Raw genomic sequence first — 22,378 nt, forward strand, 5'->3', positions numbered from 1 at the left:
TTCTAATGCCAAACTCTCTGCTGAGTTTCAGTTAGATGGCTTCTTCATATTTGAAGCTCACCTGGTACAAAACAAGACTTCCTGACCGCCACCCTGGCTCTTCTCTACATTCCTAATGTCCATTAACTGGCATTTCCCTTAAGCCAAAACCTGATACTGTTTCCGAACTCTACTGCCTCCCCGTCCACGGCACAACTCATTGTTCATGTCCTGTAAAATTTAGGATGGTTATCAAACTGGGAAAAATGTCTTCCGAGTTTCGTTAATGTGGGAGCTCTAAGATTTCTAGGGAGTCCAAGTTTTCTCATGCAGTGAGTAAGCCTCAAATGCTTTTGCATTTTAATTGACAGCCCTCATTTGTTAGTTTGGTGTTGATGTCTTCCTGGTAGCAGTGTTAAATGACAAAAATAATACAGTGTGCTAGTGCATTTATCCTGTGTTCAAGGGGAAACAAGCCATAGATTGGGGAGCACAGTGCCTCTCAAGCAGGGGAGCATTCTTCCTGAAGGATTTTGGGCAGGAGCGAGTTTCATAGAGCATTGGAAGAGGCAGCACGGAAATGGCGTGGTTGGCCAGGAGGTCAGTGATTTCCTGATAAAGCTAGCAGGGCCTATTTCTTAGTAAGGTCAGCTAGCTAAAGCTGAGTTGGAGGATTGTGATCAGTATTTGGTTTCCTTGACAATGATGCATTCTTTGTAAGGGCAGACTTACTTAGGTTTAGATTTGACGTGGACCAGGCCTTGGGGTAGCCTCCATTTTGTGGGTCCTGATCTAAGAATTAATGTATTAGTGGTGTGTTGTAGGTTTTTACATGTCTTTTAATTGGAGGAACTTTCTACCGACTAGCTTCTGGTTCTGCACATCTCAAACCTTCTTTAACCATTTTTCTCCTTCACTACTTGCATAATCCAGTGCCAGCTACTGTGATACGTCCCTCTTATCATAATAAGACAACAGGTTCTTGATGCTTTGTTGTGCTAAATTGGTGGGAAGTAGGAGTATTCCTGGAAGGCATTCCTTAAGCAGGAAACAGCCTGCCATAACTTAACTCTACTCAGAAAGGACTTTTAACTGCATCGCAAAATGTATTTCCAAATGCGCTTCCCTTCCTTTTGGGCTAGCATGTCCTGAACCCTGTTAGTTCCCTGGTTCCCTTCAGCCAAATCTCGTGTTACCGGTCAAGAGGGGAAGTGTAAAGGAGGGCGTAGAAATGGAAAGAGACAGAAATTTAAACGGATCATAGTTAATACAGGAGGAAAAATCATTTCCCTCTACCTGAGTTCTCTGCTGAGACCTCTGTAATAAAACATTAACAAGAGAAACACAGTTTATTAATGTGTATACCACATATTAATGAGGTATAATTAGAGGAAAATGAGGAACTCAAATGGGTAGCTTAGAATTCAGACTAAAAAAACCTCTTCAGCTAAAGACGGAAGAGAGAAACGTGGGGGAAGGCTGTTGTGAAGAGGTTACCAGGAAAAGCAAGGTAAAATTTGTTGTACAGATTGAAGTTGGTGCCTCCTCCACGGATAAGAGTCTAAAGTTATCTCTAGGGATTAACCTCTGTCTTCCTGGTAGCTAGAAGAGGAGGTATGCCTTTGTAAATTTATGTCCTTAGGAAAACAGGGGAAGGGCAGAGAGCTTTCTTGGATCTGCTGCTTTTTAACTGCCTTCAGCTCAAAGTAATCCTTATGCCAAAGGTGGTATATTTGGGGGCAACATATTCTGCCTCTTCGTTAGCATATATCATTTGCAAATTTTACAAAAATCTGTGTCTACGCAGATATTTTGCTAGGGGTTCATCTCAGGGCCTTTGTAAGTAAAGGGCCTGGAGCTAAAGCTTCATTGGTTCTGCTAAGAAGGAAAATAGGGTTTTCTTCTAGTCTAAATTCTTGCCTGGGGCCCTCTGTAAACAAAAGACAGATTAAAAAGGGGAAAAGCACACACATTTGAGCTTTACATGACCTGAGACCTTCATAAGGAAATGAAGATCTCAAGAAATGGTTAAACCTGAGTGTTTTTATGCTACATTTGATGAGTGAAGAGTCTTTAAAAAAAAAAAAAAAAAAGTGACAGGACAAATGGTATGAGCTAAGCATAATCAACTTGGAAATTTTAGCAAGGCCTATCCGTTGGGATTCCTCTCTGTACCTTTCTGTCTTGGAGATAAGGATGTCCCTTTCCTCCAGGTATAGGAGCACACCTCTCACATGAGGGTCTTGTGACCTGCTTCAGGGAAGAAGGTCAGGGAGTCCTTCCTGTATATGCTGTTTCTCAACTTCCATTAACTTAAAATATTCAACATGCCAACGTGCCATTTTTGGGGGTGATGTGTCCTGAACCCTGCCAGCTCTGTGGTAAATTTTTCTCTGACCAACCATGCTCCTTTTGTCTCTTATCCGTCGTATTGTTGCCATCATAAACATTCCTTCTTCCCATCTTCCTTTTTTCTCTCTGTTCTACACCAGATTGAAGGAACCAGTGATTTGGAATGGTTTCCACTGCCTGTCCCATTTGGGGAGATGTGTTCCGGGTATCTCTGGTTGAACTTCTGAATTTCATTACCACAGAATCATCGTTATAATATTGTATGAGGTTCTTGGTCCATTATGGGTTAGCTAAGCCCTAATAAATGGCTACCCTGGGCACCTTGCTAACATATATAAATAGCTTTGTTTTCATGGGAAAATGTGTTTAAAGTTCCAAACAACTAATTCACACATGAACTCTTCTGCAAATTGGGGAATGTCTACATGAATTACAGAGGCTTAGAAGAGGACACACAAATCTAGGCTATCTTGGCTGAGTGTGGTTAATTTGTTTTGTAGTTCTACTTATTCAAATTAAGTTTCTCACTTTAGGAAGTAAATTTAGCATGTTTTGCTATATAACCTTTTTTCCCCTAGATTTAAAAGCATGAGAAATAAATGAGATTATAACCTTTTTAGCATCATCCCTAGTTTTTATATTAATTTAATCAAAAAGTTTTTTAATGTTTATTTATTTTTGAGACAGAGAGGGACAGACTGCGAGTGGGGGAAGGTAGAAAGAAGGAGACACAGAATCGAAGCAGGCTCCAGGCTCCAAGCTGTCAGCACAGAGCCTGACACAGGGCTCGAACTCACAAACTGCAAGATCATGACCTGAACCAAAGTCGGACACTTAACCAACTGAGCCACCCAGGCGCCCCTATATTAATTTAATTTTATGTGATTTGATTTAATTTAATTTAATTTTAGAGTGTGAGTCGGGAAGAGGGGCAGAGGGAGAAAGAGAATCTCAAGCTGAGCTTGAAACCTGATGTTGGACTCAGTCCCACAACCCTGAGATCATGAGCTGAACTGAAATCAAGAGTCAGACGTTCAACTGACTGAGCCACCCAGGCGCCCCATCATCATCCTTAGTTTTTAAAGACCATTTGTTTCTGCTTATGGAAGAGTTAGCCATATTTAAGTCATCTTTGTTCCTGAGCCATTAGGACTTTAAGTAGAGGGCACTCTAATCTTGCAACGTGGCTTCTCCCCCCCACCCCCACCCCCACAAGCACATTGTCTAGGGAGAATCATGAAGGTCATATACTTCTATGTTAGAAAAATGGGGAAAGTAAATATAAGCTTAAATAAGATGGAAAAAGCCAATTTTTCTTTTTTGTGGACTCCTAGGGTGATCATCATTTCCCAGATGAATCTGAGGCATGCAGGTTCAATTAGTGAGAATTAGGACTAGAACCCAGGTCTCTAGATCCCCAGTCCTGGCCTTTTGATTTCTGGGGCTAAGCCAGGATATAGAAATTTGAAAGCTTATTCCTTGTTTCTGGATCTCTGTTTTGTTTCATATATTTTTTATTTGTAAGGCAGTTTGGGTGTTGATGCCTTACCTCATCAGGCTGTAATACTGAAAATGTGATTGTAGATGACTTAGATGCCCAAATACAGTAAAAAGTGACTCAGTCATGGAAAAGAAGCCAACATTGACTTAGTACCTTAATGTATGTTTAGGCGGAATTCAGAGATTAGGCAGAGGTGACAGGGAAAATCAGGTTGTAGGGCTTAAGAATGCATATGCAGTGTAATAATTATTCATACTTTCTCCTGTATTTTTATCTCTGCCAGAGTGCAAATCCCACTGACTTCAAAGAAGAGCTTCACATGTGAACTTAGGAAGTAAGAGAGGAACGTGATTAAAAATCTTGGCCATTTTGAATTATAGTGCTTTTTCCAAATAGATTATTTCCTGGGTACTTGCTCTATACAATAAGCAATATTCTTCACTCGGCAAATAGACTTCCACTTCAGCGAGGCTTGAATATATAGTGTGACCATTATAGCAAGCTGGGTAGAAAGTGTTTCTGCTGTATAGCACTTCAGTGAAGGGCCACTGGGGGTAAGCAACAGCGGTGCTTTTCCCTTTGTATTGAAAGTGCTTTGAAGAGTACAAGAATAGTTAGTTCAGCCACAGGACTTCAAACCATGGAGGACTAACCGACCTATTGCTGGCCTTGAAAATTCATTTTGCCTACTGTCCTTTTTTGAGACTTTGAAGAAAAGTGCAGGCCCTGATTGAATCTGCACAAAACATGGAGTTTGCAGGACCAGAGAATGCTGTGTCCCTAGGTCTTCTTTACAAGCTGATTGTGGCATTCCAACGGGCTTGCACCTTGCCTGTTTTGCACTTGGAGGTGCCATCAAGTGGCAATATCAGGAACTGAAGCTGCTGTTGTAGAACCACTCCCTCTTCTGCCAAGCAGTGCTGTGAAACAACATTTTTGCTTTTTAATTTGGAGGAATGAGGCTGCTGTGGATCAAGAGTTATGGGGAGGTGATCAGCTGACAATAATAAGGTTGGAGATGTATCTGGCAGTTGGATCCTTAAGCAGCCATTATGTTTGGTATCCTCTTTTGTTTGTTCATTTACTTTGAGAGAGAGCGAGAGTAGGGGAGGGGCAGAGAGAGAGGAGAGGGAGTGAGTCCCAAGCAAGCTCCACACTGCCAGAGCAGAGCCCAAGTGGGGCTCAAACTCATGAACCATGAGATCATGATCCGAGCCAAAATCAAGAGTCTGATGCTTTATTGACTGAGCCACCCAGGTGTCCCTGGTATCCTCTTAATACAGCATTCCCAGGGAGAGAAGTAGAAATGAATTTCAAACTTTTCTTTACTGGAAGAAATTTTGATGCAGTCTTCCAAATATCAGAGCGATTCCCTCACTTGAGGTAGTAGCAATTGTTGCCTTGATTGTAGGATAAACTGCTGATTTGGATGATATTTGACGTCAAGAAACATCAGGCATTTGTTATGTCCAGGGTAGTATGCCCAGTGCTTCACAATACGTGCTCTCTGCCCTCAAAGCCTTCCAGAATACCTTGGGAAGCAAGCATATGGGTGAAAGTTAACATCATGGCAAATGCCAAATGCATAACATTGGGGCTTTTTTTTTAGGGGTGTAGGAAAACAGATTTGGCTGCAAGGGCAGGGACACTTCAGCAAGCAGTAAAGGCATTTGAGAGTTTGAGGAATGGGTCAGTATGCATAGGACTTGAGCATAAGAGTGAGGGGACCAGGGTAGCTGAGAGAGTTCTATTTAGGAAATAGAAGTCAGAGTTGAGATAAAGATTAGACTGTGAAGAATTTACATGAATGTTTGACTTACCACATTTCCATAAAAATGGGCCAGAATAACAAGAGAATATTTCATGGATAAATTAATTTTTGGATATGTCTGTGAGGCAGTTTTAATGCTTCTCATTCTTCCTCTGTTTAGGAAGTACTCAAGCTATTAAATGTATGAAGTGTAGGATTTTAGAGGAGTTTGTCTTTGAAGGTTTTTTTCCCTTCTGTGCACTTTATAATTCTTTGAAAATTAAAAGTAATTTCTCTAGAAGGAACACAATTAACAAGGAGACTGATTTTAATTACATTTAATAGTATTGCTTTCAAAGGGAATAGCTGGCTCAGAAATTTTAGTAGTAACTTTTAAGATCTAAAGGGTGACGAACAGCCTTCTGTGATTTGGGTAAGAGAGGAAAACATAAAATGAAACTCGGGTTAGGATTATAGACAGAATGCATGTCCCGAGATCCTGTGTACTTGCTAGAGGCAGGTGGCAAAATTCTCTGCACTTTCTAGCTGCCAAGTCAAAGAGGGACTGACATAGTTTGGGCAACCGGAGCTGAGAGAGAGGAAGTCCTTTTGGGTTGAGACCAAACTGATAGGAACCCAGGATTGGCGTGTTAAGGGCAGTGAGAGAGGTGTAGAATCCAAACCCCAAAATAGCAAAATGATCCGGGATGTTAGATGGTATCCGTGGCCATAAAATGAAACCGAAGGTAGGATAGGAGCGAGACAGGGCGAGGGAGAGAGCCTGGAGGATGTAAACTCCAAACTGAACACCCTTGGTCTAGAAGGACAAGAGGGCTACACTAAGCAAATGTAGTAAAACCCTGGAGCCCAAGGTTGTTTGTGCTGATAGGACAGATTCATCTGCTTTAATAGGAAGCCAAATTGAGGATAAGATTGATTTCTATTTATGAAAGTTGATGAGCTCGTCGGGACATGTCTGAACAAAAGACATTCTACTTTGGCAGGAATGTGGTCAGGAATGTGATTTTGTTCTTAGAGAGCTACTGAATCTAACACACTGAAAGGATCCCATAGCTCCCTCTTACAGAGAAAGTTATGATAATTTTAGCCAGGAAAAATTGTAAGGCATATGTTACCAAGAACTGTTTGAGACACTTAAAAAAAATACAATATGTGGGTATTTTTGGTGTTTGATATTTTTGGTATTTGGTATTCTTAGTAGAGAGTTCATAGAATGTTTAACTTTAAGCATTTATAGATTCTTGGTGAGCCTAAAATGAAAATCCTTATGTGATATAACCTTGGGAAGCTGAATGACTTTATTTGCTTTGAGCCAGTTCATATTGAAAACCTCTTGTTTATTTATCCCATTATGTTGACCTAATATTTTCATTAATTGTAGTTTCTTTTGCATTACAGTGTTTTAATCTTGGGTGCTTCAGGTGGAGTTGGTACTTTTGCTATACAGGTAAGACAGTTTTTTTAGTTTTGTGAATAGGAAGATTATTTTCATGAATTTATAAGTTCACACGTTATAAATTAGTTTTTTAAGGCTGAGAGAAAGATAGGTTCAGTAAATTCATTGTAATTTCAGCTTGCTTTTCTAAGAAGGAAATTTCCTAATGTAGAAGGAAGCATTAACCTCTCTAGTGGTTTAATACATGAGTTAGTTTATTGATGTCCTCTATAACAAATGTAGGAAAGCCTTTTGGAAGGAAGACTGGGGACAATGCAGGTGGATGGAAGTTTGCAATTTGGTAGAAACTGATAAGCTGATTCTAAAATGTATATAGAAATGAAGTAGCCAAAATACTGTAAAGATGGCATTATTTCCCCAAAGTGATCTATAGATTCAATGCAGTCCTATCAAAATGGCAACTGCCTTTTTTGCATACATGAACAAGCTGATCCTACAATGCGTATGGAATTTCAAGAGACCCCAAATTGACAATCTTGACAAAGGACAAAGTTGGAGGATGTACATTTCTCAATCTTAACACTTACTACACAACTACAGTAATCAAAACAATGTGATACTGGCTTAAAGATAAACATACGGATCAATGGGATAGAATTGAACATCCAGAAATAAAACCATACATCTATTGTCAATTGATTTTTTTTTTTTTTTTTTTTTTTTTTTTTTACTAGGGTGGCAATACGGTTAAATAGGGAAAAGAATAATCTTTTCAGTTAATGATTCTGAAACAACTAGATACCACATGCAAAAGAATGAAGGTGGACTCCTACCTTACATCATATGTGAAAACTAACTCAGCCCTGGTCAAAGACCTAAGCATAAGAGCTAAAACTATTGAACTTTTAGAAGTAAACAAGAGTAAATCTTCATGACCTTGGATTTGGCAACAGATTTTTTGGTATGACACCAAAAGCATAAGCACCAGAAGAAAAAAAAAACAAAAACCAGATAAATTGGACTTCATCAAAATTAACGGTTTTTGTGACTCAAAGACAACATTAAGAAAGGAATAAGTCAACACACGGGGAGCAAATATTTGTAAATCATTTCTCTAATAAGGGTATAATACCCAGAATATATAAAGAATTCTTACAACTCAACAAAAGACATCCCAGTTAACAAATTAGCAAAGGACTTGAATAGCCTTTTTTTTTTTTTTTCCAGAGAAGATCTACAAATGGCCAGTAAGCCCATGGAAGGATAGTCAGCATCATTAGTCATTAGGGAAATGCAAATGGAAACCATAGTGAGGTACTACTTCACACCTACTAGGATGGCTATTGAAAAAAAGAAAACAGAAAATGGCCATGTTGATCAGGATGTAGAGAAACTGAAACCCTTGTACACGCTAAGGGAAATGTAAAATGCTGCAGCTGCTATGGAAGACAGTTTGGCAGTTCTTTAAAATGTTAAACATATAATTGCCATAAGACTTAGTAGTTCCAGGGGTGCCTGGGTGGCTCAGGTGGTTAAGCTTCTAACTCATGGATCTTAGCTCAGGTCATGATCTCATGGTTCATAAGATTGAGCCCATAGTTAGGCTCTGTGTTGACAGTGCAGAGCCTGCTTGGGATTTTCTCTCTCTCCCTCTGTCTCTGCCCCTGCCCTGTTTGCACACACATGTGCACGCTCGTTCTCTCTCTCAAAATAAACGTGAAAAAAAAAAAAGACTTAGTAGTTCCATTCCTAGGTATATACCTGAGAGAAATGAAAACATATGTTCAGACAAAACCTTGTACACAGATGTTCATAGCAACATCCATATTCATAGTAGCCAAAGAGCGGAAACAACCCTAATGTCTATCAATTGATAAAGAAAATGTGGTAGATACATACACAGTGAAATATTATTCAGCCATAAAAGAGGATGAAGTTCTGCTGCATTATACAACGTTGATCAGCCTTCAAAACATTATGCTAGTGAAAGAATCCAGACACAAAAGGTCACATTTTGTATTGTTCCATTTAGATCTTATCCAGAAGCAGCAACTCCATAGAGACAGCAGATTAGTGATGCCAAGCGTTGGGGAAGGAAGGAATGGGGAATGACTGCTTAATGGGCATGGGGTTTATTTTTGAGGTAAGGAAAATGTTCTAGAAGTAGACAGTGGCGATGGTTGTTCAATGTTGTGAACATACATAATGAATTGTACACTTTAAAATTGCTAACATGTTGAATTTTATGTTTCTATCTGAACTTTACCTCAAACAGAAGAAAACAAAACAGTGCCCTGAGCTTCCAGGAACAGGTTGGCACCTAGTGGCTGCTCCCATTATGGTTGAATGTGTAACTGACTGGCTCCTGAGGGAGGGGGCTTGATTATTGAGCCTCCCTCAATGTGCAGGGAGAGGCCCATTCTGCACTATGGGGCTAGTGAGCATATTCAGAGGATCGGCCACATCACTTTCCAGAAGGGAGACTTCGGGTGCTATGCTCTCCCACCCAGACCCCACCGCAGATCTTTTGAAGACCCAGATAGTGGTGGAAGGTTTCATCTACGTGCTAACTAAATTAGGGGAAGGGGAGAGGACTGCTAGGAGATGCACACCTTGACTTCTTTTTAAGTCGGATGTAGGTTAATGAATAACTAAATGGAAGAAAGGAAAAGGAGGGAGGGTGGGAGGAAAAGAGAAATACCATATCCTGCTGGTTAGCGCGTAAATTGGTACAGGCACTTGGGAAATCACTGGGTACTATCTAATAAATCTGAATGTATGTGGCCTTATGGCAACCCAAAATATCCACTTTTACGAATATACTCTGCAATTATATGCACTGTTAACATGCATGTACCAGAATTCTAGATATTATCTCCCACTGGAAACAACTGAAATATTCATCAACAGTAAAATGGATGATTTGTGGTATAGTCTTACATTGGAATATTATATAATCATGAAAACTATAGTTGCACACAGTGAAGTACACGAATCTTATGAACAGCATATTAATGAAAGAAGTCAGATAGCCAATTCGATTCTGTTTAATGACCTTCAAGAACAGGTTAAACTAAAGAGTGTTAGGGAGTAAGACTCTAAAAAAAAAAAAAGTAAAAAGGGTCATGTAATAGTCTGGGTGGTAGTATTACTTTTGAGGGAGTGAGGGGGCTTTGATTGGGAGGGAGAAAGTTAGGAGGCTCATAAGCATGATGTGCGATCCAGGTCTTAATATGGAGTGATGCTTACAGTATTGTTTGCTTTGTAATAATTTGTTAAGCTATGCATTTAAATTCCATACACTTTTCGGTGTTACATTTTACAACAAAAATACTTTTTAAAATTTCTTTTAAATGTTTTTTTTGAAAGAGGGAGAGAGAGAGAGAGACAGAGTGTGCATGGGAGAGGGGCAGAGAGAGAGGGTGACACAGAATCCGAAGCAGGCTCCAGGCTCTGAGCTGTCAGCACAGAATCTGACACAGGGCTTGAACCCACAAACCACAAAGTCATGACCTGAGCTGAAATAGTATGCTTAACCAACTGAGCCACCTAGGCGCCCCATAACAAAAATATCTTAATTAAATAAAAACAGCAATAGGAAAGTATCAAGGTTTGATCTCATACAAAGTTATTATGAGAATAAGGAATAGAAGAACATATCTGCAGACGATAACAGCACATCAGAAAATATGCCCACAGGACAGATCAAATGTAACCTATGATTTCTAATTTTTTTTTAAGTAGACTCCACATCTAATGTGGGACTTGAACTCACAACCCTGAGATTAAGAGTCCTATGCTCTACCAAACTGTGCCAGCCAAGTGCCCCCAAATATAGCCTACAATTTCAAAACAGGTTTAAAAAATTAAAAATATACAAGACATGAAAAAACAAACAAAACAGACTTGGAAAAACTTGGGGAAAAATGTAAAAATAAACCAAATTATTTAGCAATGAAGACTAAACTAGAAGGAATTCAGTAGCATCAAACACAATCCATAATGCTGCCATAAATAGAAATAGAATGTGCAAAATAGGAAAAAGTTTAAAACCCAAAAGAAAACAAGTAAAGCAAATTCAAGAGATAGTATCAAATATTGAAGAGAGGAAAGGCGACTGATATGTGGACAGTAAGAATCTGTGAAGAGGAAAACCAAAACAAGGGAATCGAACAAATACTAAAATCTGTAATTCAAGAAACTTCTTTATTTTCCTGAAATTAGATTATTTGAAACTATATATTACATGACCACAGCACTTCTCTAAGGACAGGGTCCTAGAATGAGCAATATCAAGGAAAATCCTAGTAGAATTACTGGCTTCTAAAGAAAAAAAACAAAAAACCTTGGGACAGGGACACCTTTAAAAAAAAAAGTCACCTCTGTGAAATTTTTTACTTCTGAGAAGTAAAAATTAGATTAGCATCAGACTTTTTGACAGCAATGTTGTAGTGCGAGGGGGAAGGATGGAGTAACGTGTTTAGTATACCCTTGCTTGCGTGTCTTCAGACTATACTAACTTTTTTTTTAATGTTTATTTTTAAGAGAGAGAAGATGAACACGAGTGGGGGAGGGGCAGAGAGAGAGGGAGACAGAATCGGAAGCAGGCTCCAGGCTCTGAGCTGTCAGCACAGAGCCCGATGTGGGGCTCAAACTCATGAAGCATGAGATCATGACCTGAGCCAAAACTGGACACTTGACTGGCTGAGCCACCCGGGCGCCCCAGACTATACTAACTTCATATACAGCCAAACTGGCCTTCATATAAAAAGATCACATAGGAACTATTAATAACTTGTAAGAACTTGGAGGATATGTTCTTACCCCTTTTGCAGAAATCTAGAGCATGAACTTCTGGCAACTGAAATGACTGGTGAGATATCAAATTAAGGACTGGTGGGAAATGTTAAATGTAAATGTATCTGTAGAACTAAAACTAAGGGCTTAGAAAGAGTGCATTGTGTAAAAGCCATATGCTCTGATGAGGCAAATACAGCACAACTCTTTTTTAAAAGAGGGGGAAAACTGGAAGAACATATATTAAAATTGTAATGCTTTCATTAATCAGGTCATTAGTGTTAGTAATAATAAATAATGTTAGTACTCAAAGACTTATGCGTATAATGTACAGTAAAAAAAAACCAAACCAGGTATTTATGGTATATTTTAATTGTCGCGCCTGTGTCTTTGACAGCCAGGATTTTATGTGTGGAAGAAAGGAGACACAGGTAAAACAGGAAAGCAGTTAAGTAGGAGCTTTGTAGTCCTGAATTTGAATTGGAGATTTCAATAGGAACTCAAGAGATACTTTGTGTATGTAAAGCTATCTCTTGATAGATCATTGCTCATGAAAATAATACAGGACTTCTTGGAGAAACGCAGATTCTAGATCTAGGACACGAAATGTACAATAATGAGTCTAGAATATATGAAATAGCAGAGAAACTATCAAAAACTACTTGAGTTGTGTCAAAAAAGACTTGGGAGCTGAGGTGCCTGGAGGGCTCAGTTGGTTAAGCATCCAACTTTGGCTCAGGTCATGATCATGCGGTTCACGCATTCAAGTGTTGCATCAGGTTTTCTGCTGTCAGTGGGGAGCCCGCTTTGGATCATCTGTCCCCCTCTCACTTTGCCCCTCCCCCGCTTGTGTGTGTGCTCTTTCTCAAAAATAAACATTAAAAAAAAGACATAGAAGCCAACTTGAAGACACTAAGATGTGACAATTTTAGCTTCAACAATAGTTATACAGTGGATTAAAATCCTTCAGATACATGACTTAATATATATTTTTTAAATGGTCACCTTTGGGAAATGATAGGAAAGCAATTTATTTTATAAACTGGTAAAGGAGAAACAATTATTTGTCTTACCTTTCCTGTATGAACTGTATACCTGAATAAGCAAAATTTATATATGAGGGGAGATGTTTCTTTATGATAGTATTCCAACTACTAAATGAAAAAAGAATTAGAATATCACTATTTTACAACCACCATTAAATAACTAAGATCTTCAGAAGAGCAATAACCAGACATTATGTGCCTGTTATGATTTTGCTAGCCTCTATCCATAGTCTTGTAAGGAGATTGGAAGAGAACACAGAGACAAAGCAGCATGTGGAATTGCCCCGTGAGTGTGCAATAAGAAGTTCCAGACTGTGGGAAACTCTACAGGTCAGATGGCCTGGATTCTTCCACAAATAAATTATAAGAAAGTGAAGGGCTAAAAGAGGAGCCCATAGTTTAAAAAGAGAGACTTAAAAGACCTCCTGTTTTTAAAATGCATAAGACTGAACTGAAGTGTCTAGGGAATGCATATTTGGGTGATAAAACTATTTTTAAAATTTTTTTTAACTTTTTTTTTTTTAATTTATTTTTGAGACAAGGAGAGACAGAGCATGAACAGGGGAGGGTCAGAGAGAGGGCGACACAGAATCTGAAACAGGCTCCAGGCTCTGAGCTGTCAGCACAGAGCCCCACGCGGGGCTCGAACTCACGGACCGCAAGATCATGACCTGAGCCGAAGTCGGCCGCCTAACCGGCGCCCTAAAACTATTTTTTATAATGGAAGGAGATGATTACTTTAAATACCATGATAATGGTGGCTTCTTAGAAGGGAGGCTGGGCACCTGAAAGAGGTTGTAGAATGCTTGCCACATCCTCCCTCTTTATCTGAGTGGGGTCTACCTTCTAGGCATTTTCTACACATGTGTTTTATTTGACATAATCCTTTTTTAAAGCTAAAACTGTTTTTAAAAGTCTTTAATAGTGTTCAAAGATACTAGATAGTTCTAAGTGGGAGAGGAAAAACTAGGAATTTGAGAAAAAAAAAATTATTGAACTGTTTCAACATGAGACATATTCTTCCTGAGGATTTAATACACATATTAAATGCTTAGAACATAATTTCATTTTTCCTTAACACTTTTTAAAGATGGATACTGGATATTCATCTTGGATTATGTTTTGCACCTACTTTAGTTTGGGGCTTTCTGCTGACAGCTACATATCCTTATGCTCAAGTATTTCTGTTTATAGCCCATGAACGTCGTAAAGTTGTATATGAGGTCACTCCTAAATGTTTTAATTCCCCTCAGATTTCCAGGGCATATAAACCCTTGGTCAGTATTGCTTTGGAAAAATGAGAAGTTAGGTAAGATTATGGATGGCCTTAAAATTCTTTGTTTAGTTTTTGTATTTAACAGGTATTTATTAGTACCTGTGTATGTCACAGAGTAGGGATTCAGTGGTGAACTTAATAAACACAGATCTCTTATCTTCTAATGAACCTTTGCAACTCATAAGGAAAGCTCAGGAAGTTGATACTTGGGACAGGATTGAGAAAACAGCTGATCTGTTATGACCTATGATCATCAGCACAAAAATTACTCCATGAACTTCAAACAACTATTCTTAGGCTGCTAATTCTGTGAAACTGTCATTGTAGAAAAGAACAGCAATTTCAGAGCAGGATGCTTTCTGTATACTTAATCTTAAATAACATTAAAATTCAGTTCTTTTTACTTAAGTCTGCTTGCTCCTTATTTTAAAATATAAGGCATCTTCATTTAAATCCTGAGAACCATTTTTACTCCAAAAGAGAGGACATGATCCATGTTTTGAAGATAAAATGGCCATATATTTTTTTTAACTTTTAGTTATTTTTGAGAGACAGAGGGAGACAGAGCATGAGCAGGGGGAGGGGCAGAGAGAGAAGGAGACACAGAATCTGAAGCAAGCTCCAGGCTCTGAGCTGTCAGCACAGAGCCAGATACGGGGCTAGAACTCTCTTAACTGTGAGATCATGACCTGAACCAAAGTCGAATGCTTAACTGACTGAGCCACCCAGGTGCCCCTAAATGACCATATTTTCTTCCACTTCTATTCAAGAGTACTTTTCATTAATTATCTAGTACCTGATATCTGATTGCTGTTTCGGTACCGCTGTCTGACTCAAGACTATACCAGCACTTACTAGAGATGCAGATGAAGAGATGTTGCATTTTTATGTTCTGGACATATTTAAAATTGTCATTTTCTAAGGACATGTGATTTTTGTTGTTTTCGCCAGCTGCCTTTGTCATCATTGAAGGGCTAAACCTGAGGCTGTCAACTCATATCTTTTGGTACTGGTGAGGTACTGAGTTCTTCTCTAAGTGGATTGATTATGATTTAATGACAACAAGATGACTGGTTGTCCTGTCCAGGAAAAGGAGATCTATTTCTTGAAACTTTCTTGGTGGATAAAAGTTTAATCATTTTTACTAAGTCTCTGACAAGTGGCTTCCTGTAGTTCTTGTTAAGATGAAACAGAGTTCTCTAGGGATTAGTCTGAAAAATGCACATATGGGTGCCAACTATTTTTTCAAAAACTGCCATCATTTTTTCTACCCCTCACCTTTTTTTTTTTTTTTTTTGGACAGGTAATGAAAGCATGGGCTGCTCATGTGACAGCAGTTTGCTCTCAGGATGCGAGTGAACTTGTAAGGAAGCTCGGCGCAGATGACGTAATTGATTACAGATCTGGAAATATGGAAGAGCAGTTGAAATCTTTAAAACCGTATGTATTATTAGAACAATGTTCACACTGGGAAGTAGGAACGAAGACAATTGATCATGCAGGGCTGAATGGTTTGGCGACTTCGCAGTCACGTTGGAATCTCAGGAAAGAATCGATAACAATTCTTGCTCCGTAAGAAGTCATTTGGGTGGCTTCTGTTCTAATTCAAGATGTGATACATACTGAGGAAAATATTTTGCTTGCATGGCCTTTTGCTAATTTTTTTACGTTACCTTTTATTGTTGGTTTGTAAGAGGTCTAAAGACAAAATTGGAAGGGTGTTCCATTTGGTGGCATCTATCACCACAGGAAAAACGTGGAGAGGTATGGGGAAAATACATGTCTAATGCTAATCATGCTTGCAGTGTTTTGGCTTAGTAAAGGCTTCAGAGAAGCAAAGGCAGTAGAAATGTTGGTAATCAGAGTACTATGGATGTTCTCAGTGCATCTAAACGCCAGGCTGTGGCTTGGTTTAATGTAGCAAACAGGAGCAGATTCAGTGATTCGTTCACACACTGTTGTTCTTGCCTGTGGCTTGGGCAGACGTAGAGAGGGTGCTGATGACTCTGGTCTTCATCTGGCCAAGACAGAACTGCAGCTGAGAACACAGCTAAGGAGCATTTAGAAAGATGTTTTATTGCTTCTTTTTCAAAGGTTTTCCTTCCCTTTTTCTGTTAGTTTTTGAAAGCCAGTTATTCTTGTCCACTTTGAGTCAAAGTGCAGTTGATCCTCGAACAGCACGGGGGCTAGGGGCTACTACATGGCCCCCACGTAGTAGAAAACCTGCGTCTAACTTTTGACTTCCCCAAAACTTAATTATTAAATAGGCTACTGTTGACCAGAAGCCTTACCAGTGACATAGTCAATGACACATATTTTGTATATTATGTATATATATATTCATATATTTATTTATATATTTATTTATATATATTTATATATATTTATATAATATACTGTATTCTTAGAATAAAGTAAGATAAAAGAAAATGTTACTAAGAAAATTATAAGAGAAAATAAATTTATGATATGTGCTGTATTTATTGAAAAAAAATCTGGGTTCAGCTGGACCTATGCACCTATTCAAGGGTCACCTGTATTTTCATGGGTTTAAAAAAAAAAGGGGGGCGCCCCATTGGACACTAGCCTTTCTCAGCTAGCAGTGCCCACTCCCAGCAGTCGTGTGGCAGCACGGCCCCGAGGAGCCAGCCAACTCCCTATGCCTTCAACCCTACAGCACCTGCTGTGCCGGGCAGTGTTAAAGCATGTGATAGAGATACAGTGGAGAACAAGACAGGCCCCCCACCACTTCCAGGGGGCTCCTGCTCTAGTCGGGGGGTGGGTTTCAATGGCACATGCTCCTGAGAACACTGATGTAGGGAAAGGAGGGGAAAAACTGAGGGGAAGGAGGCCCTTTTAGGGAGGGGGTTGGGGGGGGGGAGTTAAGAAAACCTCTGAGGCATTGGAGCAGAGGCTTTTCAGAGCAAGCCAGGAAAATGGGATTTTTTTTTTTTTTTTTTTTGGTCCCCTGCTATGTCCCTCTACCTGGAACAGAGTAGTAACATATGGTAGGTGCTCACTAAAAATTTGTGTAATGAATTTTTGAGGGAATCTAGGAGAAGAGCACTTGTTCAGGTAGAGATAACAGCAAATATAAAGGCCCCGTGTCAGGAACACACTTGGCATATTTGAGGAATCACACCGTTCCTTGCAGAGATCTTATCAGCTACTTCCTGCCTGTGTGTCAGGACCTAGGTCTCCCTGGGCCTCCAACAGCTGGCTTCTAGACAGTGGAGTTTCAATTGATCTCATGTCTTCTACTGCTCTAGTAATAGCACCATGAGACTGAGTCCAAGGACAGTCCATTCCCCCTATCTACCTTACGTTTTATATACATTGGAATTTGTCACCAGAGAACGGAGAACCTGACAGATGGAAAGCTGGAGCACGCCCAGCCTGGCCCCCAAAAGTACACCACGGTTTGTCCCTCTGCGTTTTCTCACAGTGGTCTTGCTCCTTTTTGGTAAGGGGATCTCTCTAGCTTGCAGATGCCAGACTGTTACTTTGACTTATTTATTTTTTGACTGCTTCAGTTTCAGTTGATCTTTGTGACCTTTGCCGGGAGTTTGGCCTTCGAATCCACCAAGAATAAAATTATTTCTCCTTTCAAATAGGAACTTTTTAGATGAAATCTTAGAATTTTGCAGTTGGACTTGAAATCCTTCAGTCCAACTCTGTCATGTTATAGTTGAGAAACTAGGGGGCAGAGGACTTTGGAGTTTTTGCATGCTCAAGGTCATGCCACTTGAGCAATAATGGGAGAGCTGAGTCCACAGCCTATCTCTGGACTCCTTTTTCAGGCAGTGCCTATTCTATAATACCAGGCTGCCTTTAAATTATATTTAAAATAAGTATCATTATGTTTGTCTATTCAAAATTTGGGAATGAAGTAGAAACTTAAATTCGTAAAAATAATTTACTGTTCTTTTCTAATGAGAAGAGTAGTTATCTAGTAAGGTCATTCTCCTATCCTTCGGTTTTTATTTGTCCTTCTTTAATTTGGTTCCATTTGAAAGGCAGGCTCAAGATGCACAAATTTGGCCAAAGCTGGTTTTAGAAGCTTTGATGTTTTATTTCATCCAGATAAATTTAAAAGGGAAAATGGATTTAAAACGGAATTCATTTATTAACTTGCTTAACTTCTAAGCATGCATTTTCTAAATAGATGTTTGTTTATACAGTATTTAAAAGCGTTATTGGGTTTTATCCCCTGTAAGTGGAATGCAGTGATTATAGCAGGTTTAGATCAGCTTTAAGAAGTTGAATATCTATCAGTTCCTAGAGATACCATAGGACTGGGTTTGGGGGGCATGCTAGAGCACAGTTGAAGACTGAGAGCAGATTGTTGATTTCTCCATACATTGTCCTGATGCTGTGCATGAAGCCAAAACGTAGCAGTAAATTCCAGAAGATGAAGAGGATGGTACACAAGCAGTTTTGATATGGAGGGAATAAAAGCAAATCATTCTATGGGTGAAAACCTTTGCATGCTTTTCTTTCAAGTATTCAAATGCACTAATAAATACTTTGACTTATATTGGATAGATTGCTTTGCAGTTTCCCATAAAGCTTAGGTCAGGGTTTCTCAACCTTGGCAACCTTAGTTTCTGAACTACTGACATTTGGGACTGGATAATTTGTTGTTGTGAGCAGCTATTCTCTGCATTCTGTGTATATACATCATTCTGGGCCTCTAGGTGCCAGTAGCCCTTCCCACCACTTCCCCTAATTGTGACAACTAAAAACGTCTCTCGACATTGCCTAGTATGTCCTCTGAGGACCAAAATTGCCTTTGGTTGAGAACCACTTATTTAAGTCATTCTTAAAGTATTAGAAAAATGATATGATTTTACGACAAAGAACTAGCCACATTTGACTTATCTCGGTGGCGGGGGGTAGTCAGAGCAGACTAGTGGGTGTGCCCTTTTCTCCTTTGTCAAAGCAGCCCCCCCTCTGCTGGATGGCATGCTGCAGTGAGGTTTGTGCACTGTCGCTGAAATAGACCCTATAGCTGATTGGCAGTGGGAATGAAGGGGAATGGAGCTGTAGTTAAAGACTAACAAGGATGTTTTGATTTGATTTTTTTTTTCTGTCCAGGTTTGATTTCATTCTTGATAATGTTGGTGGATCCACTGAAACGTGGGCTCTAAATTTTCTCAAGAAATGGTCAGGAGCCACATATGTGACTTTGGTGACTCCTTTTCTCCTGAACATGGACCGATTGGGCATAGCAGACGGCATGTTGCAGACAGGAGTCACCATGGGTTCCAAGACGTTAAAGGTAGGGAGGACAGTCTTGGTTGATGTGAGCAAGCAGGCGCCTCATGCTTCTGGGAATTGGCTTCCACCTAGCCTTTTTTTTTTTTTTTTTTCGTCTTGGAGGCAGCATGGCACAGCAGCTGATCAGATTCACATTCTGGACTCCACTCAATAGCTGTGTAACCTGCAAGTTACTTATGTCACTAAGCCCCAATGTCTTTACCTGTAAGATTAAACTAATAGGGTAAGGTATCTACCTTACCACGTGTTGTAAGGAGTAAGTGAGATAATCCATGTAAAGAACTTGGCAAAATGCCTAGTATATACAACACTCTTATTAAATGTTAACCTTCGTTATTAGCTATTACCTTCCGTGATTCCATCTGATATACCCTCTGCTCACTGTTATTAAACGTTAACCTTTATTATTAGCTATTATTACCTTTCGTCATTCCATCTGATACACCCTCTGCTTCCTTCTTGCCTATACGTGATGGCCTTCTGTCTGTTTCACCAGTCTTAATCCATGCAGGCTCTTGTATATGAGGGGGGAAGCTTCATTAAGACTGTGTAGAGCTGGTTGTGTCCAGGGTAGTAGCACTGGGTTATGCCGGTGATTTCTAGACTGGAGCTTTCAGACCTGTAGAGGTCTGTGGGCATTTTTTTGAATTTCAAAAACCTGAAGGAAGTTGTGTTCTTACTTTAGTGAGACCACAAAGGCAAATAGAACCATGATGCTTTTTCTGGAATTAATCAGCTTGTCCTAACACTGCACATCCCATGTGAATCAGGTAACTCTAGCTATTGATTACATTCTGGTCATTTCTGAGACTTGATTAGTCAGCCTGGCTCTGTCACTGAGGCCACTGTTACCAGAGCCATAAGAAGCTTTCTCACCCAATGGAACAAATCCAGTGTGTGGTGGGCCTTGAGGTTTAGTGCCCAGCAACCCTAGCTGCAGGACTGATGGCTGAGCTTGAGAGGGTGCTCCCTACTTAACATGATAGCATGTTGTCCTCACAGTGGGGACAGGCCTATATAGTGTCATGGTACCCGTTCTTGGTAATTCTAGATCAATGGCTTAAGGCTTAAAATCTGAATTAATATTGACATGGTGAAGTGATAGGAGAAAAAAAGATAAATTCTATTTTTATTAATCAGACAAAATACTTCAGACTCAGGAAAAAGGCAGTAGAAGGTTGTGAGTCGTCATGCCAGGCTAACAAACACTGACCCATATTTAAGGAATGAGCGGCTCAAGGGCCATCTTTAGCTTCTTTATTCTTGAAATTAATTTGGGACATTTTAAGAGTGAACTTCAGGACTTTGGCCTCTTGAATTCTGTGTAGTAACTAAATAGGTAGAGGTATTAACTAAGGGCTGTGACCATGGAGTAGGAGGCCTGTGTGTGTGTGTGTGTAGTGTGAATATATGAGGCTCTGGACTCAGGCTCCTTCATTTTCACCTGATTCAGGCGGTGGCCGGAAATGGCGTCCGCGCGCTGCTTTGGTACATGGAGAAAAGAATCTTAGCTGTCCTTCATCTCTTCTTTCTCCTTTCACAAAACCCAGGCTATCCAAGTGGTTTCAAGATAGAAGTTAAACTTTTCTGTAAGATTTCACAGTTTGTACTTGAGTGAGACCTCTTACAAGCTAGCCTTCTGAGTGGTCCTCTGAGAGTAACACAAGCACTTTCTCTTTCCTCCTACTTGAAAGAGGATAGTGGTGATCTCCTGTGAAAACCTTTTAAGTAGTTTCTGATGTCCTCCTGAGAATGTGCACGGTTAAAGCCTCATTGTAATGCTCCAGACTCCTGCCTGCTTTGGTTTACTTTCTCCTATAATGGCCTGGAAAAAATACACAGACCCCTTAGAGCACAGTATAAAAATTCTGCTGTTGCAGACCAAAAAGTTTCACTTTACAGGCCAACGCGCTAGAAAGAATTATAGACATGAATTTTTGACTGCTGTAGTTCCTTCTTTAAAACCCTCAACAGTTACCAGAATGTTTTTTAATTGTCTGAGGCCAGGCCTTAGGGAGAAGTACAGGAACGGGTCTTTTGTGATTGTAGTTAACTTGGCCTTCTGTAAATTTGGGATGGTCTCAGTGCCTTCAAATGGTACTTTTTTTTCCTTCTCTTTAACTACATTTGCCTAGACCAGTGCCTCACAACTTCTTTCATGCTGTGACACCTGTAGAAAATTATTAGTGTTTGAATAGATATTGCGTTTGTTCTGGGCCAAGAGCAAACTACCTGGAGACGTGTGCCAGCCTGGGCTCTGCCTTGCAACCTTGAGGACTGAGGTGACTCAATCTCGTCATGCCTATTTTAGGGTAAGATTGGCTTTGTTTGCATCCTGTGGTCCTGGGATAATTATTATTGATGACTCATTGAACTCTCAGAATTGTTCCAGGTTAGGTAATAAATTATAGGGTCATTCATCCAAACCAGTAAGCCATTCCGGGTACAACCATTGCAGAGCTCTGCCCAGACAGCAGCTTGCTTTTATCTGTCTTTCTATAGTCTTTTTTTAAATTTTATTTTTTAAAATTTACATCCAAATTAGTTAGCGTATAGTGCAACAATGATTTCAGGAGTAGATTCCTTTGTGCCCCTTACCCATTTAGCCCATCCCCCCCTCCCACAAGCCCTCCAGTAACCCTCAGTTTGTTCTCCATATTTATGAGTCTCTTCTGTTTTGTCCCCCTCCGTATTTTTATATTATTTTTGTTTCTCTTCCCTTATGTTCATCTGTTTTGTTGTCTTTCTATAATCTTAAACTCTGATTTGTTATTGCTGCAATCTTTCCTCAATAAAGTTTGCTTTCAGCACTAGATAAGTATTTATTGAAAAATAAATATAAATATTTATGCATATGATACCTTATGCATATCAGGCACTTTACATTCATTCTCATTTAATCCTTCCAACAACCATGCGAGCAAGGTATCGCCATTCTTTAGTCCAGGAAACTGGCTGACCTGTGTTTAGCTTGACCTAA

The 22,378-nt window shown here is 39.6% G+C and overlaps 1 protein-coding gene across 2 annotated transcripts in view; it reads left to right on the forward strand.

Moving 5' to 3' along the window:
- The window catches only part of RTN4IP1 (reticulon 4 interacting protein 1), a 150,967-nt gene that overhangs the window by 119,033 nt on the left and 9,556 nt on the right, over window positions 1-22,378 (forward strand). For both annotated transcript variants that reach the window (XM_053222419.1, XM_015076642.3), the window contains exons 5-7: window positions 7,002-7,050; window positions 15,422-15,558; window positions 19,216-19,399. In XM_053222419.1, coding sequence (XP_053078394.1) covers window positions 7,002-7,050; window positions 15,422-15,558; window positions 19,216-19,399 — 370 coding nt within the window. The remainder of the gene's footprint in view (window positions 1-7,001; window positions 7,051-15,421; window positions 15,559-19,215; window positions 19,400-22,378) is intronic.

The sequence above is a fragment of the Acinonyx jubatus genome, chromosome B2, assembly GCF_027475565.1.
Source record: "Acinonyx jubatus isolate Ajub_Pintada_27869175 chromosome B2, VMU_Ajub_asm_v1.0, whole genome shotgun sequence".
In the NCBI taxonomy this organism is placed as follows: Eukaryota; Metazoa; Chordata; class Mammalia; order Carnivora; family Felidae; genus Acinonyx; species Acinonyx jubatus.